This window comes from Macaca thibetana, chromosome 7 (genome assembly GCF_024542745.1).
Source record: "Macaca thibetana thibetana isolate TM-01 chromosome 7, ASM2454274v1, whole genome shotgun sequence".
NCBI classification, from domain to species: domain Eukaryota; kingdom Metazoa; phylum Chordata; class Mammalia; order Primates; family Cercopithecidae; genus Macaca; species Macaca thibetana.
In genome coordinates this window covers 99,737,030-99,756,143 of record NC_065584.1, presented here as the reverse complement: position 1 = coordinate 99,756,143, position 19,114 = coordinate 99,737,030, and the positions used below count along the sequence as shown (strand labels likewise).

Sequence of the window (19,114 nt, the reverse complement as noted above, 5' to 3'; positions counted from 1 at the left end):
TCCTGACCTCAAGTCATCCGCCTGCCTTGGCCTCCCAAAGTGCTGGGATTATAGGTGTAAGCCACCACATATGGCCCAAGTCATTCATATTCTTAATTATAAAATGAGATCCAGAGGAGCCCTGATATCCATGTCTTGCATTCAGACTTTACTACTCATGATTAGTAATCCACTTTTATCAAGAGTCCCACAAATGCTTAATTTAAATAGAGACAAGACATGAGTGAAAATGGTAAAGATTTCTGAAAATCCTCTCCACCATGAAAAACAAACAAACAAAAAACACTGGCACACTGGCAAACAATCACCAGCATCAGTTTTTTTCTTTTTTTTCTTGAGATGCAGTTTTGCTCTTGTCACCCAGGTTGGAGTGCAGCGGCGCTCACTGCAACCTCCGCCTCCTGGGTTCAAGTGATTCTCCTGCCTCAGCCTCCTGAGTAGCTGGGATTACAGGTGCCCGCTGCCATACCCAGCTAATTTTTTGTATTTTTAGTGGAGATGGGGTTTCACCATGTTGGCCAGGCTGGTCTCGAACTCCTGACCTCAGGTGATCTGCCAGCCTGGGACTCCCAAAGTGCTGGGATTACAGGCATGAGGCACTGCACCCAGCCTTTTTTTTTAAGACAGGGTCTTGCTTTGTCACTCAGGCTGGAGTGCAGTGGTGCAATCTTGGCTCACTGCAACCTCAGCCCCTCAGGCCCAAGTGATCCTTCCATCTCAGCCTCCCAAGTGCCTGGGACCACAGGCGCACACCACCACGTCCAGCTAATATTTTTATTTTTTGTAAAGACGGGGTTTCACCATCTTGCCCAGCCTGGTCTCAAATTCCTGGGCTCAAGCCATCCATCCGCCTTGGCATCCCAACGTGCTGAGATTACAAGCATGAGCACTGCACCCGGCAGTTTTTTCAATACGACAGAAATTAACCAAAGGCCTGCAGAAACTGGAGAGTGTATTCAAGAAAAACAGCTGAAACTCAGAACAGTGAGTTCTGTGGTGCTTTAAACTCCCCTAATTCCAATCTGCCCCTCCTATCACCCCCTCAAAGCCTCATTCCCAGAGAACTGTCATTAGCTGACCTGTTCAGAGGTCACACTCGCAAGGCTGTCTTTATTTGACCTGACCAAGAGCTCATCCAGTGCAAACAGCCTTTTCTCCAGAAGCAATTGTCAAAAACATTAAGGATAACAGTTTAGGCAAACAAGAGACTAACTAAAAACCTTATAAGGAAGAGTTGGAGAATGAGATGTTCGTGGAGAACTCTGACAGCTTGACATATTCCTGGATGGGATCTAGGAGGCCACAGTGCATGTGTGGGCTGTGCACAGGCTCAGAAAAGATCTAATAAAGCTCTTGTTTAGCATATCGTCAATTAATATAAAATGGACAACCTGCGGCCCTCAGGGTTGCTCTGTCTATGAAGTAGCCATTCTTTTATTCCTTCACTTTCTTAATAAACTTGCTTCCACTTTATGGACTCTCCTTGAATTCTTTCTTGTGTGAGATCCAAGAACCATCTCTTGGGGTCTGGATCAGGACCCCTTTCCCGTATAGTATTGCAGCTCAAAACAAAACAAAAAATATCCCCCACACAAAAAATTCCCGACCATGTGGCTTCACTGGTGACTTGTACCAAATGTTTAAAGAACTAGTTAATCCTTTACAAACTCTTTCAAAATATAAAAGGAAAACTTCAAGTCATGAGGCCAGTATTACCCTGATACCAAAACCAAACACAAAGATACCAGAAGAAAATAAAACTACAGACCAAATTTAAATTAAGATCTTTTGCTTGTTAAATTTGTAACTCAGTGATAAGCATTTTTAAAAGCACTCCCAAATGGCTGATGGAGACTCAGATGCTCAGGTGATGCCAAAAACAAACAAACAAAAAAACCAAAAAAAAAAAAAAAAAAAACCCAAACCAAAAACAAACAAACAAAAAACAATTCCACCCAATGTGTAGTTCATCCAGATGGGCCTGGCAATGTTAAGCAATTTTTCCTTTAACTCCCCTGACTTCCTCCGCCTTTGATGAAGTCTGAAAAGTTATTCCACAGCAAAGGAAATGCTTCAAACTCTATAGTCACATCCTCAAAAAGTTTATCTCCGATGACCCAAACAAAACACATACACAGCCTTTTCAATTATTTACACTTTATCTATTTGTGACTTGATAAACATAGTGTTTTTTATCCACTGTGGCTATCAGGAATAATGCTACTATGAAGATAAAGTTGTTCAAAGTAATTGTAATACAAACTCATCTTTTAAAATGTTTGTATTACCTGCTACCTAGTTTGCTGAGGACACTGACAAGGTTTATGCCTCTTTTTACGCTGCTGCTATCTAGGAAGTTGCCTTGTATGTAGTAGGCCCTCAAATAATTGTTGATTAAAGCATAATTAACATCTATTTTCTAACTGTGATTGATCTCCTTTTCAGTGCTTACTAAGTAACAACAACTGGATAGAACCATAGCCTTCAGAAGATTCTTGAAGTGAGGCAGCAAGTGGAAGTGCTAAAAGAAATTTTTAATTCTGAGTAGCCAGAGGTATAAAAACAGACCAAGGTTTTAGTGTACTGGAGCTTTTTGCACATGACATTCATGTGGGCTCTGTAAGTTTGGGTGAAGGGTAGAGGAGTGGGTAATTTTGTATGTTGGTAATATTATGATGTTGACCGATCTCCTTTGATTACATTGCCATGGCAGTAGTTGACATTACCATGTCCTAATCATGTAAATGTAGTATCTGATAGATACCACCAGGTTTCATTTAAGAGACATTATTATGCAGAATGTCACTTGATGCTGTGGAGAGGGTTGAATCACAACTGCTATTTCATAGCCAGGAAATTGAGATCAACTGATTTTACTTACACGGGTAAGAAGCAGTTGGCTCTAGGGAAGCTAGAAATGGAAGTCTCTGTCTTTGATCATTTTATTGGATTAGTGTTTCCGAAACTTGGCTGGTCATCAGAACAATGAAAAAGTCATTTTTAAAATACAGATTCCTAAGCTTAAAGTCTAATTCTACTGATTAAGAATCTCTAATGTGTCAGGCTGCAATGATTCTATGTATGCCAGTGGTAGCAATGTTTGTTTTTGCTGCTAGGAAATTCCAAAAGGAGCCTTATATCTGACTGTCAGAGGAGTGGGGTTTTGGAGAATAAGCTAGGTCGGCTTCCATATCTAAAAAGGGAAGTAGATTGAAGATATACCTTGTATAGCTGTCACTCATGCTGTCTATCAAATCACGAATAGATAAAGCACAAATAATTCATATGTCATCAACTCATGAATGGATAAATGTGGTAAAGTGGAAATAATCCATATGTCATCAACTCATGAGTAAATAAAATGTGGTACAGCCATACAATGGAATACTATTCAGCAACAAAAAGAAATGAAGTGCTGCTGCTACAACTTGGATAAACTAAGCTAAAAGAAGCCAATCACAAAGGACTATTCATTGTGTAATACCATTTATATGAAATGTTCAGAATAGACAAACCCATAGACACTGGGGCAGATTAAGGGAAAATGAGTGACTACTAATGGGTACAGAGTTTCTCTTGGGGTGATAAAATGTTCAAAAATTGACTGTGGTGATGACTGCACAATTCTATCAACATTAGACTAAAAGTCCACTTACACTGAATTGTCTGATACGTGAATTATGTTTCAATTAAGTCGTCATAAAAAAAACTTCATGACATTATTAAAGCTTCATATATGTATTCCCTATGGCCATAACTCCTCTCCAAAATGTATACCTAACAGAAATGCATATATATGTGTGTGTATATATACATATATATATAAACCAAAATTAAAATATTCATAGAAGCAGTATTTACAGGCCATGGGCGGTGGCTCACGTCTGTAATTCCCAACATTTTGAGAGACTGAGGCAGGCAGATCACTTGAGGTCAGGAGTTCGAGACCAAACTGGCCAACATGGTGAAAATCCATCTCTACTAAAAATACACACACACACGAAAATTTAGGTGGGCATGGTGGCTCTTGCCTGTAATCCTAGGTACTGGGAGGCTGAGGCAGGAGAATCATGTGAACCTGGGAGGCAGAAGTTGCAGTGAGCTGAGATTGCGCCACTGTACTCTAGCCTGGGTGACACGGCAAGACTCTATCTCAAAAAAAAAAAAAAAAAGAAGCCCTATTTACAACTGTCTGAAAAAAACAAACAAAACAACAACAAGAAACTTCACTAATAATTTATAATCACACAATGAAATAGTACACAACAATGAGAATGAACAAAGGATGGCTCCATGCAACCACATGGATGCATGTCACGAACATTATGTAGGGTAACAGAAGCCAGACACAAAGAGCCCACTTAAATCAGCTCAAAAGTGGACAGAAATGAATTGTGGTGTTACTAATAGAAATCAGAATAGTGGTTACCATCAAATGGAGGGTGGCTAAGGGTGGAAGGGGATATGAGGAAGGTCTCTGTGGAGCTGGTAATGGGTTCTACAATCTGAATGCCAAATACACAGGTGTGCCTCCTTTTGAAAATTTATGCAATTGCATACCCATCTATCTTGTTCATTTTTCTGGATCTCATATATATATATATATATATATATATATTTTTTTTTTTTTTTTGAGACAGAGTCTTACTCTGTCCCCCAGACTGGAGTGCAGTGGCAAAATCTTGGCTCACTGCAACCTCTACCTCTCAGGCTCAAGTAATTCCTGTGCGTCAGCCTACCAAGCAACTGGAATTACAGGCATGCACCACTATGCCCAGCTAATTTTTGCATTTTTTTTTTTTTAGTAGAGATGAGGTTTCACCATGTTGGCCAGGCTGGTCTTGAACTCCTGGCCTCAAGTGATCTGCCCACCTTGGCCTCTCACAGTGCTGTGGGATTATAAGGCATGAGATACCGCGCCCAGCCCTGGATCTTATATTTCAATAAAGAATTTACTGAAAGAGACACAAAAGACTGTCAACAACAAACAAAAGAACAAAAACCCAAATGTGTAAAACAGCATGAGCTCCTGGAAGGTGGAGTTTATGTCTCTCACATTTTTGTGTCCCTCCAGTGCTTTCATTCTAAGGGTGCCCAGAAAGCATTCACGGAATGAATCAAGGAAGATATTCCTACCTCTATCTTTGTTCTAGGAGGGCTGAGGTGCTCTGAACAGAAAGAACAATTCCGATGCCACTCACCTGGGCTTTCTCTCTCTTCGCTCTAATCAGTGTGTCTTGGTAATGCTGGGCCACTTCTGCAAGGACTCCCTCAAGTTTAGCTGCAGGAATCTGTAGGGCCTGCAGAGTCTTTTGGGCATCACCTTCATCCAGGGCTTCATTAATTAAACCAATGGCTAAAATCCCTAAATATAAAGAGATAAAGTTTTTTTTTCAAATTAAGGAAGTATATAAACAAATCAATCATGAAACATACTAACTAATCATAACTAATCATAAATCCACCTAAGAGTAACCATGATTCAAATTGCAACTTACCATCCATTAAGCAGCACTGTTTTAATTTTTTAAATATTAGTGTTTGTTTCATCTAAACTTGCTTGTATTCATATTCCTATTGAACGCTCAAGTCATTTTGTTTCATTTTTAACTGCTCTAACTTAAGTGATGAGGATTTTTATGAAACTGGCCTTACTGTATAGCTTTCAGGTACACAGAATGTGTAATCAAAAACATTCTTGAGTCACAAAGGATTCACAGAGTCTTAAAAAGGTTCAAGTGTCCTTAAAAAGTCACCTAATTTAACACTTTTATAGAAGAAATAATAAGGCTTAGCAATCTCTTCTCCAACATTACACAGCAAACAAATGGCAGAAGAAAGATCCAAGCCCAGGGCTCCCTAATGCAAGGCAAGGCTCTTCCCACTAAGTCAGTTGAATATTTCTCACAGGAAATACAAATTAAAATTAGAAATGTTCATTCCCCAGGTATCTTAGGCAGCCGCACTGCTTTTGTAAGGACTCTGCTGTATAATAAAAAGTCTGGCTGGTCTTTGTCTCTGGAGGAGCCTCTAAGAACCTTCGGATATCCTGAGTGATAGGTATGTTTCTGTTATTCATAGTGGGCCCCTCTGCCCACACCTGAATTTAGGCCAACCAATGACTCCTGGTTGGCCTCTTGAGAGTTTAAGGATGGAGGCTAGCCATTGACTTTGAGGTTTAGAGTCATGTGATACCAGCCTGGCCTCCCAATCTCCAGGGAGCAGAGGCCAAATGAAAATTGAGTTTAATCGCAAAGCCAATACTATCAATCACGCACATGTAATGAAGCCCAAATAAAAACTCTGGACACCCAAAGTTCAGGTGAGTTTCCCTAGTTGGTGATACATATCAATGTGCCAGGAGAGTGACACATCCTGAGAACACAGAGGCTTCATATTGGGGACTCTCACAGATATTGCCTGATGATTCTCTTCTTTCAGCTGATCCTGATTTATATATTTTATAATAAAATTGTAATCATAAGTCTAGCATTTTCTTGAGTTCTGTGTCATTCTAGCAAATTATTAAACTAAGGGGATAGACAGCTCCTCCAAATTTGCAGCCAGTTGTTCAGAAGTACAGTGGCCTGGGAACTCTGCAGCTTTCAGCTGGTGTCTGAAGTGAGAGGAGTCTTGTGGAGGAACATGCCTACAACCTATGCAATTTCACCCGATTCCATGTAGTGTCAGAACTACTTGTTATAACAGCATTTAAAAATAACAGATCATGTTCAATTCACCTCCCCCAAAATTTAGTTCTTATTGGACATATACCTAATTATAGCAATTGCCTGGTGTTCTCAAAACAACATCCAACTCTAGCTTTTTGTGTTATATAGATATTTTTAATCTCTCACCCAAAAATCCTTCTAGGAATAGTATTTTGAACCACTTCATGGAATCACATCATCATTACTAGTGACATTATTTGGGGAGGACAGGAAGATAACTCACTCTCATGTTCCTCTTGCACCACCAGGTTCACATGGTCCACACAAGCTTGGATATCATTCCAGGTAATGAATTCATTATTCTCTGCATGTGCCTGAGCCTTCAGTTTCATCAACTCATCGAGATACCTGCCCCAGACCCCCAAGTAAAAAGATCATTAAGCATAGCATTTTTAAATATTCAAGGAACAAAGATTGCTAGGGTATCCTAACCATTTGATATATTCTCAAGGCCAGTTTTGGAACCGCATAGTTGCTTTAAACAAAGTGCAAAAATGCAGTAGAAATCACTTATTCTCAATATCCTGTCACATATTCTAAATTCCACATTAAGACTAACTCTAGAATCAAAGGCAGCAGTTCAAGCAATTCCTCCACAGACAAGAAAAAAAGGCTAGACATGAGCTAATAAATGCAGAAGGAATGACAGAGCAACAAATCATCATCGGCAACTTTTACTGAAGGTACTGATTTAGGAAAGATTATCAATTAGGTTAAAAAAAAATCACAGGAAAGGTTAAGGGAAAACTGGGTATTTTGACGGTGCAAAAGAGATGATGTTCTAGTGATGAGGGAAAAACATAAATATGCAATGGAAATGTAAGTGGTCTCCCTAATCCAGGGATCAATCTTAGTATCTCTAATGGTGGAAAACGTGGGTTTTATATGCCTATTGATATGAGGCAATATGAAATACACATCACCAAAAATGTTGAACTGAATCATGACAAACATATAGATTTAATTTCTAATTTACAGGAATAAGGCAGGTATGAGAAAGCAACTAGAACTATCCATAAAATAGGATGTCTTACATGGCAATTGGTCCCATCCTTTTAACAAGTCAGTGTCATGAAGAAAGAGACAATTCTAGATTAAAAGATACCCAACGGACACAACAGCCAGATATAATACATGTTCCTAGGCTGGATCCTGTTTTCAACAAAACAGTTATAAAGGACAGTTTGAGAACAACTGAAGAAGAATGAAAATGAACTAGCTAGGGTTAGATGATATTTAAAAGTATTATTTAACTTTGTCAGAGATAGTGTTATTTTGACTATGTAACATATTTCAATAAGCCTACTTACATATTTAGGAACGGAATGTCATATTTTTCAGCATAACAAAGAATTAAATGAATCAAAGTAGAACCAAACAAAAGTATGACCATGATAAAGTAATAATGCCTGCAAAGAAAATCGGAGCACTGACATACAAAAGACAGAGTTAACAGCTACGTAATGGATTCACTCACTTCACTCTGGACACCCACCTCTGACAGTTTTCTTCCTCAATATTGGTAAGGCCCGTAACTGAACTGCTCAACTGCTTCCACACTGTATTCACATCTCCTGATTCCAATGCCCTGTTGATCAGGGCCACCGATGACAACATTTCCACTGCAACAGAGAGCTCTGGGTGGGTGAGATTATGCTGTACAGAAAGGGACAGAAGGGAAAACAGTGAGGAAAGACATTCTCCAAGACCCAGGGAGTTATAAGTTTAACAAAACCAAAAGAAAACCAAGTTTATGCAAAAAAAGTTCTACCTAACCACAAGAAGTGGGTATTACATTCACTTCCACCCAACTTTGCTCACAAACAGGACAGGTTTAGTGAACTCACTTCAGGACTCTGTCGCTGCAGGGTAGCCAGCTCCTTCTGATAGAGATCGGCGGCAAATGGATACACCTGGGGCAGCTGGGCTTCGGGATTCATCAGTTCCAAAACAGTCTTCTCAGCAACACCCTTCTGGATTGCAGCATTAATCACTGCTACCGCTGCCAATCCTGTGTAGAAAACAGGAGTCAGAAATGCAGTGGGCTTAGAGAGCCCTCAGGGGAAGAAGGTGCCAAACTTCACGGAAAAAAATTACATTCTGTGGCTATCAGCCATCAAGTTTGAAGTGGAACTTGCATCTTAAAAAAGCAGGCTCCTCTGTAGGAAGAAGGGCGAACTGTACGTTATGTGAACCATATCTCAATAAAGATGTTTTCTTCAAAAAGCAGCCTCCTACCTGTTCTCCTCATCCCTATTTTCTTCCTATTCAATTCATCCTATATCTACCACTACTTCCCACCTAAACCATCTCTTCCTTCTCCCACTTACTGCCTGGCTTCTTAAGCTACCGTCAAAGCTTTCTACAATGTTTCCACCCTTTGATCTTACACAACTCAGCCCAAAACATTTACAAAATTTGTATTCTAACCACCATTCCTTAAAGACGTCTTTCAACAACTGTACTTTGGCTCCCGCCTCCTTTTTCCCTCATTGTCCTGCACTAGGAATGTTTTCTCTCCTCTTTCACCATCCAAATCTTAGCAAACCCTTAAGTCTCACCTTCTCCAGATATTTCCCTAACAAACCATGAAGTGTGTGAGAGCCAAAGTGAGCCTACATTGACTCCAGTTCTACTTCCAAAACTGGAGTAACTTGGCCAGGTGTGGTGGCTCATGCCTGTAATCCCGGCACTTTGGGAGGCCAAGGCAGGTGGATCACGAGGTCAGGAGATCGAGACCATCCTGGTCAACATGGTGAAACCCCATCTCTACTAAAAATATAAAAATTAGGTGGGTATGGTGGCACGTGACTGTAATCCCAGCTCCTCGGGAGGCTGAGGCAGGAGAATCGCTTGAACCAGGGAGTCGGAGGTTGCAGTGAGCTGAAATCGCGCCACCGCACTCCAGCCTGGCAACAGAGTCTCAACAACAACAACAAAAAGGCACACAGACCAATGGAACACTAGAGAGAACTCAGAAATAAAGTCACACATTTACAGTCATGAGGAGAACATTTTTTGACAAAGGCACCAAGAACACACATTAGGGAAAAGACAGTGCTATGGTTTGGATTCGGTTTGTTTGTCCCTACCAAATCTCATGTTGAAATTTGATCCCTGACATCACCCTGAGGGTATGAAAAAAAAGAAAAGAAGAAGAAACTTGATCCCCAGTGTGGTGGTGGGAGGCAGTGCCTAGTGGGAGCTGTGTGGGTCATGGGAGCAAATGTCTCATCAATGGCTTCGTGCCATTCTCGTGGTAGTGAGCTCTTGCAAGATTGGATTGGTTCTTGGGGAGAATGGATTCGTTCTCATGAGAATGGGCTGTTATAAAGCCAGGACCCCTACTCACTACCCCAGGGGATCGGTCCCTCCTCACATGAGTCCATTTGCCCTTTGATCTTCTCCTTCATGTTTTGATGCAACACAAAAGCCCTCACCAGAAGCCGAGCAGATACTGGTGCCTTGCTTCTTGTACAGCCTGCAGAGCTGTGAGCTAATAAATTACCCTGCCTCAAGTATTCCTTTATAGCAACATAAAATGAGCTGAGACAGACAGTCTCTTCAATAAATGGTGTTGAGAAAACTGGATAACCATATGTAGAAGAATAAAGCTAGATCCCTATCTCTCATCATATACAAAAATAAATCAAAATAGATTAAAGACTTAAATCTAAGACCTGAAACTATGAAACAACTGGAAGAAAACATTGGGGAAATGCTTCAGGACACTGGTCTGAGCAAAGCCTTTTAGCTAAGACCTTAAAAGCATAAGGAATGAAAGCAAAAATAGACAAATGGGACTATGTCAAGCTAAAAAGCTTCTGCAAAGCAAAGGAAACCAACAACAAAGTGAAGAGACAACATACAGAACGGGAGAAAATATTTGCAAATGATCCATCTGAAAAGACAACAATAACCAGAACACATAAGAAATTCAAACAGCAGCAAACAAAAACAAAAACAAAACCCACAAATAATCCAATTTTTACATGGCCAAATAAGCTGAATAGACTTTTATCAAAAGAAGACACACAAATGGCCAAAAGGTATATGAAAAAATGCTCAACATCATTAATCATCAGGGAAATACACATCAAAACCACAATGAGACACCTTCTCACTCCAATTAAAATGGCTTTTATCAAAGACAAAATATAACAAATGCTGGCAAGGCTGCAGAGAAAGGGCTCATACACTGTTGATGGGAATGTAAATTACTATAGCCACCATGGAAAACAGTACGGAGAGTCCTCAAAAAATTAAAATAAAACTACATATGATTCAGCAATCCCACTGCTAGGTATATGGCCAAAAGAAAGGAAATCAGCACTCCCATGTTTATTGCAGCTGTATTCACAATAGCCAAAATATGAAATCAACCTAAGTGTCCATCAATGAATAAATGGTAAAAAAAAAAAAAAAAAAAAAAAAAAAAAGTATATACACATGATGGAATATTATTCAGCCATAAAAACTGAAGGTCATTATGTTAAGTGAAATAAGCCAGACACAGAAAGGCAAATACCTCCTGATCTCACTCATATATGGGAGCTAAAAAAGTGGATCTCATGGAGGTAGAGTTGACTGGTGGTTCCCAGAAGCTGGGAAGGGTAGTGGGGAGGAGGAGATAGAGAGGTTGGCTAATGGGTACAAAATTACCATTAGATACAAGGAGTAGGTCTAGTGTTAGATAGCACAGTAGGATGACAACAGTTAACAATAATGTATAGTTCAAAATAGACAGAAGAATTGGAATGTTTCCAACATCAACAAAAGATAAATGTATTGGTGACAGATATTCCAATTACCCTGATTTGATCATTACACATTGTATGCATGTATCAAAATATCATACGTCAGTGCTTCTTGGTTGGTTTAAAAAACAAAACAAAACACATGTACCCTCAAAATATGTACAACTATTACATAGCAATTAAAACCACAACAACAACAACAAACTGGAGGAACCCTCCTGCCACCAAAAGTACCTGGCAGTTGGTTACGGCTGGTAGGCTCAGGTGGGGGATGAGAGTGACAGAAGCTAACCTCAGACCCTTTAGTAACACAAAGCCACAACTTTCCTCCCATACTGTTTCAATGGACTCTTACTTCTCTGATATTGCTGGGCAGCACTGTTTGCAGCATCCACTCCAGACTGCAGCTCCTCCTTCTGCAGGGGGTCAGTCTGACCACTCTGATAAAAGCAAAGAAAATTATGTAAAGATTATTCATTCCTATGACTCCAGGTCTTAAGGTTCTCATCTCTCAAAAGCAGTCACTAGGGACAGAGAGCCATAGTCATAAGTGACAGCTCAGGCTACACGTAGCCAAGGTGGCCGCCCCAGCTAGAGCCAAATGCCTTTGCCAAAGCTGGGGTAGAGTGACTTTACAGATACCAGTACATTCTTAAACATATTACATGAAAAGCCTCAAAACATTCTTTTTTTTTTTTTTTTTTTTTTGAGACGGAGTCTCGCTCTGTCCCCCAGGCTGGAGTGCAGTGGCCAGATCTCAGCTCACTGCAAGCTCCGCCTCCCGGGTTCACGCCATTCTCCTGCCTCAGCCTCCCGAGTAGTTGGGACTACAGGCGCCCGCCACCGCGCCCAGCTAGTTTTCTGTATTTTTTAGTAGAGACGGGGTTTCACCGTGTTAGCCAGGATGGTCTCGATCTCCTGACCTCGTGATCCGCCCGTCTCGGCCTCCCAAAGTGCTGGGATTACAGGCTTGAGCCACCGCGCCCGGCCAAGCCTCAAAACATTCTAAGGGAAAAGTGTTCGTAGAATCTTAAGCACGTTAATGCTACTTACTTTGACCAATGTACGCTGGGTATTGGTAAAATGTATACTTGCCCTTATTTAGACAAAAAAGAAAGTCCCTCATGTTTGTTCTAAAAAAAAAAACCCCCACAAAATACAATACCACACCATCTACCCTGACTGCACAGTAAGTACCTTTCCAGTGTTGACTAGAGCAAACTAATGGGGTGCAGTTTTTTTTAAAGTGCAAATTCTGATGTAAGAATGCAAAAATATTCAGGTTTTCCCCAATGTCTTTTAGTTGGAGAGAGAGAGACAGCTGAAGTGAAGGAGTGGTTAGACTGGGGATGGGTGGATACTGTCTATTTTAAAAGAGGATTCATAGCTCTAAAAGCAAAAGTGAGTTGAAGACAATGTGTATTTTACCTGAGGATTTTTTTAAACTAACTTATATGCAGAGGAAAAAGTTGTATTGTGGGAAAAAAAAAGGCAGCATATATATCTTTAAATGACAGCATGAGATTCAAATGGATATATACAAACTCTTGCAGCTTCAATCCAGACTGTTTACCTGTCTCTTCTGCTGTTTATCACTCAGGAGCTGCTTCAAGTACCAGTCACTATTCTGTTGCTGCAGTCCTCGAAGACCCAGGGCTGGTGACTGTAGAGCCTTGAACAAGGCCAGTGCATCTCCTTGTTCTAAAGCCAGGTCGATGTTTGCTAATGCAGAAAATGCTGAGGAAAAAAGGCAAAAGCTTATGAAAGGACTATGTGAACAGAACAGCCTAGAATAGTTTTCCTTCCCCAAAACCAATCTCAGTTCCAGATACGGAAATATAACTCAGAGAGCCTTTACTCTGTGGTTCTCAGAAGCATAAGATCTTCGGATTGGAAAAGAACCTTAGAGTCATCAAGTCCTGGGGTTCCCAACAAGCTGTTCGTCGGATTTCATACAGATTCCTGGGCCACACTCCCAGCCCACTTAAAAACTTCCAAATGTAGACAGCTCAGCACCAATATGGAGCCAACAATCCAGACCAACATGATGCTTAAATTCCCTTAAAATGCCAAGTAGTTGTCCAGATTATACTTACAGACCGCCAAACAGGAGAAAGTATCTCCCATGGCCATTTACTATACCGTTGGACAATTTTGTTTCAAAAATATTTTTAAAGCTTCAACCCTAAAGTTCACACTGAATACATTCCACTGCCCCCCCATGACAGCAAATGCCTTACGAGCAGCCTTATTTTCTTTAACTATGTCTTACATACCATCAGTTTGAATCCTCTCATTACCCTGATACTTCCTGCACACACTCCACCCACAACAATCAGTGCCCAGATATCAAGGGTGATCCAACCTGTGCAGAGTGAAAGGGGCCATCTTCCCCCTCTCTACATTCTCTCTTCTAATCATAGAACCTGAGGTCACACAAGCTCTATAATACAATACATGACAATGAAAACCCAGATGCTCCTTCATCTGAAAATGATAATGAAGATAACTTCCCTCATAGGAATAGGTTTAAGATTAAATAAAATCATATACATAGAAGCACTTCATATACTGTAAAAAAACAAACAAAAAACAAAACAAAACCAAAAAGGTCTTCTTAGCCTGAAAGACAGAATAAGGTAATTTCTGATTTCAGAAACGACAGCCACTAAGGAATCATAATTAGTTTATTACTTTCCATTTCCTTATTCTTTGAAGAGAAAATGCCTGTCCCTACCACCACTCACAGATAAACATCTGATTTTATCCAAGTAGCAAAAAGAAATCAATAAAATACCAAAAATAAAAATATCTGGGGAATAGTAGTACTTATCAATTGCAAATGTTTTCATTAGTAAAAAACAAAATAAAATTAATAAGCTGTTACAAAGAAAATCAAAACAGCCCAAGGGAAAATAAAGTCTCAAACTAGAAAATGGGAAGTAGGGGCAATGAGGAGACTAGAACTACTAAAAAAAAAGGGGGGGGGAGGGGAAGAAAAGGTTAAAACATTGGTATGGATGTGAGGTCTCACTGTAGGCTCCTAAGATACTGTTTATTTCTTCCTAGTATTTATACCCGTCATTCAACTGAGCACCAAACCAAGGTGGTGGCTTCTCAAGTCATGTCTGCAGGTCTACGTGGCTATTAGCCAACTAATTATCCATTCCTTCAATGATATTTACTGAGGATCTGCTATATGCTGCAAACATAATAGTGAAAAAACCAAATATCCTTATCCTCATGGAGCTTTCATAATAGCTAGAGACAGAAAATATAATCAATGTAGATAACAAACTAGACTTTCTCTAGGTATATAGCATAGAATCTTACAGTATCTCTCTACAAAAGCACCTAGTAAATTTTGCTTTTTCTAGAAGTGTATACATACTACTCAAATATGTAAATATTAAATGAATATCTATAAACATTTCTATTGCAAAGATAATAAAGTATGGAACATTACTTAAATACTTCCTCTCACTGAACTTTAGTTATATAACTCTAATTTTCCATATTCTACTTAACAAAAAATAAAAACTTTTTCTAATTTTTAACTGTTTGGCCTGTAGCTTTTTCCCGGGGCAGCATCAATGGCGTCATTGCTGTTTCGAATGCCCTAGGCAAAGAATCTCATCTATAATTACATTAATTCCTGGAACCTGAAGTCCCTATACCCTCCTGCCATCTAACTTTCCTTTGCCTCAGACTTTCTCTACAATTAGGAAAAGACTGTCCTTTCATAGGGAATTCTGCCTTATCCTCACCCTCTTATCTATCCTAAGGATCCCTGTGAAGATCCATGTACGCTGAAAACCTACTCAAACTTCTAGACAGAAATCATCATTCCCTTCTTTATTCTATGACTACACTGCATGCACTCTTGGCACCTTGCTCTAATCAAGCTGCCCTAAAAGTACTCATTTGCATGTCTATCCTCCTGACTATACTGAAAGGTATTTGAGGGAATTTTTATTATTTTGCTCCTCTGACTACATAATAATAATATGAATAGGACATTTTAAGAACATATACATATTGTTATTTCCTTACATGTGCTCACCACTGATTCTTACATAATTAGCAAGGTAAAATTACAAAGGTTATAAAATACCAAACAGTAAGGTAGAGAAAAATCCCTTAGTAAAACAAAAAATATTTTATGTACTCTATGCAACAGGAAACATGCTGGACTTTCTTCTCACAGAGAACCAACCATAAGGACACTCCAGTTTATATTTGCTGACTTAAGAATTAATACAGATTCAGCACAAGATACCATCCACATTTGAATGGATTATTCTGCTCGGAAGGTCATTATCCTAAATGAACCCAAAGGCAGCAGAATACAAACAATGCCGGTCCATCTACTTGGGAGGCTGAGGCAGGAGAATCTCTTGAACCTGGGAGGCAGAGATTGCAGTGAGCCGAGATTGCGCCACTGCACTCCAGCCTGGATTCTGTTTCAAAAAACAAAAAATAAAAAATAACCCAAAAAACAAGAATGCTGGTCAGGACTTAGAACTCCAATCCTATGGAATTGGTAAAATCTTCTCTACTTATTAGTTCAAATGAGAAATTTGGTCCTCCAAATGAACAATTACTATTATTATTATTATGAGTATCTTGAGCAAAACAAGATTAAGCCTGGCCTAGCTGGTTGAAATCAAACCTTTTAGTTTTTTTAGTGAGTCTAAACCTATGATAGGAATTAGGAGCACTTCCAAAGAAGTAGAATATATAATCTCTACTTTAAGGAGTTTACAAAGACGTCAGAAGAACAAGCAATACAAGACAATACATAATTAAGTACAAATTTATAGGGATGAGCCTGTGTATGACACAGGAGATTTGAAAGCCAAGCATATTGAACTGTGATAGGCACCGAAGTGAAAATTGAACTGGATCTTGAATGATGGGTACAATTTGGATTAGGAAGAGATGAGGCATGAGGGCATTACAGTAGAGAGATTACATGACTAACAAAGTGATAATACTAATGTTCACTGAGTACTTACTAAATAGCTGGCCATTTACATACACTATCTCATATTATCTGCATAACAACTCTACTGCAGGTGCCCAATGTTACACAGCTTTTAACAGAGGAACAAGAGATCAAATACCAGGTCAGTACCACTTCACAGCCAGATTCTTTTTTTAAGAAAATTTAATTAATTAATTTTTTGAGACAGGGTCTCACTCTGTTGCCCAGCCTACAATGCAGTGGTGCGAACACAGCTCACTGCAGCCTCAACCTCCTGGGCTCAAGCAATCCTCCTGCTTCAGCCCCCAAGTAGCTGGGACTACAGGCGTGTGTCACCATATCCAGCTAGTTTTTGTATTTTTTTTAAAGACGGGGTTTTGCCACATTGCCCAGGATGGTCTCAAACTCCTAAGCTCAGGCAATCCACCTGCCTTGGCCTTCCAAAATGCCGGAATTGCCCGGCCCTGATTCTCTTTAAGTCATAAAATGTACAGAATGAGTATGGGAGGTAATTAGGCAAATGAGCTTCTACTGAGAGCTGTACGCATGAAATATTGCATAAAGAACTTCACTAGGCTAGGCATCTGCATTTTGTCTGGCAAGTATGAAGAAGTCATGGTGAGTTCTTTAGCAGAGTAGCGACAAAATGATAATTTCAATAAATTAATTTCCCCAAAGTAACACACATATAAAAGTCAATATTAAAAGTATAATCTCAATTTTGTTTAAATATGTTTTGGAGGCTGGGCAAGGCAGCTCATGCCTGTAATCCCAGCACTTTGGGAGGCCAAGGTGGCAGGATCACTTGAGATCAGGATTTTGAGACCAACCTGGGCAACAGAGCGAGACTCTGTCTCTTCAAAAAAATTGTAAAAAGCAGCTGGGTGTGGCGGCGCATGACTGTAGTCCTAGTTACTAGGGAATGTGAAGCAGAAGGATGGCTTGGGCCCAGGAGTTTGAGGCTGCAGTAAACCATAATCGCAACTGCAGCCTAAGAAACAGAGTGTAACTCTGTCTCTTAAAGAAAAAAGAAAATTTTTAATATATATATATATACACACACACACACACATACACACACACACATGCAGACGCATTTTGAAGAACATACAAAAAAATGCCAGTAATGATTATTTCTAAGTGATGATTATTTCTAAGTGATGGAGTCTAATTTTTGTGGTTGTTTAATATCTAGACAGTTTGCATTATTCTTTAAAGGAAAAACAAAACTATAATGTTACTTAAAAAAAATAAAAAAATAATTTTTTTTTTTGAGACAGAGTCTCAGTGTTGTCCAGTCTGGAGTACAGTGACATCATCTCAGCTCACTGCAACCTGTGCCTCCCGGGTTCAAACGATTCTCCTGCCTCAGCCTCCCGAGTAGCTGGGACTACAGGCGCACGCCACCATGCCCGGCTAATTTTTGTATTTTCGGTAGAGATGGGGTTTCACCATATTGGCTAGGCTGGTCTCAAACTCCTGACCTCAGGTGATCCACCCACCTTGGCCTCCCAAAGTGCTGGGATTAATCAGCCACTGCGCCTGGCCAGGAAAATAATTTTTAAAAGCATGTAATAGGGTGAAAGAGTGAAACTATAGCCAAAAAGACTACTATGACGCTACTGTCAGTGTAGGAACAAGGGGCTGACTGAAGATTTAAAACGGAGGAATAGAAACACAAAAGATTGTTAATAAGCAATTGCTGCTAAACAAATCCACTAATGTCTAAAGTAAGTAAATTAAACCATGTTGTAAGTCCCAGAATAGATCAACATTCACATTATATTATAATATCCCTTTAAGTGCCTGACTCAGGAACATACTTACTATTGACTTTGTTTACATTGCCTTGAATTTCAGCTTGCGTGAGCAGCTCCTCATAAACATCTCTTTCTCTCTCTGAGTTTTCTGTCTGAGGATGAGTAAAAAACATAATTAAGTTAGCCTAAGGTGTCTAAGAGGACCACATAAATACACCTGTTCTCCTCCTGCACACTACTAAGAATATGGGTGTAGCTTAAGATCCTTTATAAAGAACAAAGCAGGCACAGTAACTCATGCCTGTAATCCCAGTGCTTTGGAAGGCCAAGGCGGGAAGATGGCTTGAGGCCAAGAGTTTGAGATCAGCCTGGGCAACATAGCGAGACCCCATCTCTACAAATTTTTTTTTTTAATTAGCCCAATGTGGTGGCACACGCCTGTAGTCCCAGCTACTCAGGAGGCTGTGACAGGAAGATTGCTCTGCCCAGAAGTTTAAGGCTGCAGTGAGTTATGACTGCACCACTGCATTCCAGTCTGGGCGACAGAGTGAGACTTTTTTTTTTTGAGACAGAGTCTCGCTCTGTCACCTAGGCTGGAGTGCAATGGCACGATCTTGGCTCACTACAAACTCCACCTCCTGGATTCATGTGATTCTCTTGCTTCAGCCTCCCAAGTAGCTGAGACTACAGGCATGCACCATCAGGCCCAGCTAATTTTTTTGGTATTTTTAGTAAAGAAGGGGTTTCACCACATTAGCCAGGCTGGTCTCGAATTCCTAACCTCAAGTGATCGGCCTGCCTTGGCCTCCCAAAGTGCTGGGATTAGAGGCAGCACATCCTTGCCTCAGATCTGAGCAGAATGGGCACATACAGATCCAC

At 40.0% G+C, this 19,114-nt stretch overlaps 1 protein-coding gene across 1 annotated transcript in view; it reads right to left on the bottom strand.

Annotated features, from left to right (window-relative positions):
• IQGAP1 (IQ motif containing GTPase activating protein 1) overlaps positions 1-19,114 on the bottom strand; it is a 209,616-nt gene that overhangs the window by 43,357 nt on the left and 147,145 nt on the right. Inside the window, exons 10-16 of the mRNA XM_050798029.1 lie at positions 18,303-18,387; positions 13,062-13,225; positions 11,844-11,928; positions 8,579-8,742; positions 8,227-8,387; positions 6,955-7,079; positions 5,202-5,365 (exon numbers count right to left, since the gene is read on the bottom strand). Coding sequence (XP_050653986.1) covers positions 5,202-5,365; positions 6,955-7,079; positions 8,227-8,387; positions 8,579-8,742; positions 11,844-11,928; positions 13,062-13,225; positions 18,303-18,387 — 948 coding nt within the window. The remainder of the gene's footprint in view (positions 1-5,201; positions 5,366-6,954; positions 7,080-8,226; positions 8,388-8,578; positions 8,743-11,843; positions 11,929-13,061; positions 13,226-18,302; positions 18,388-19,114) is intronic.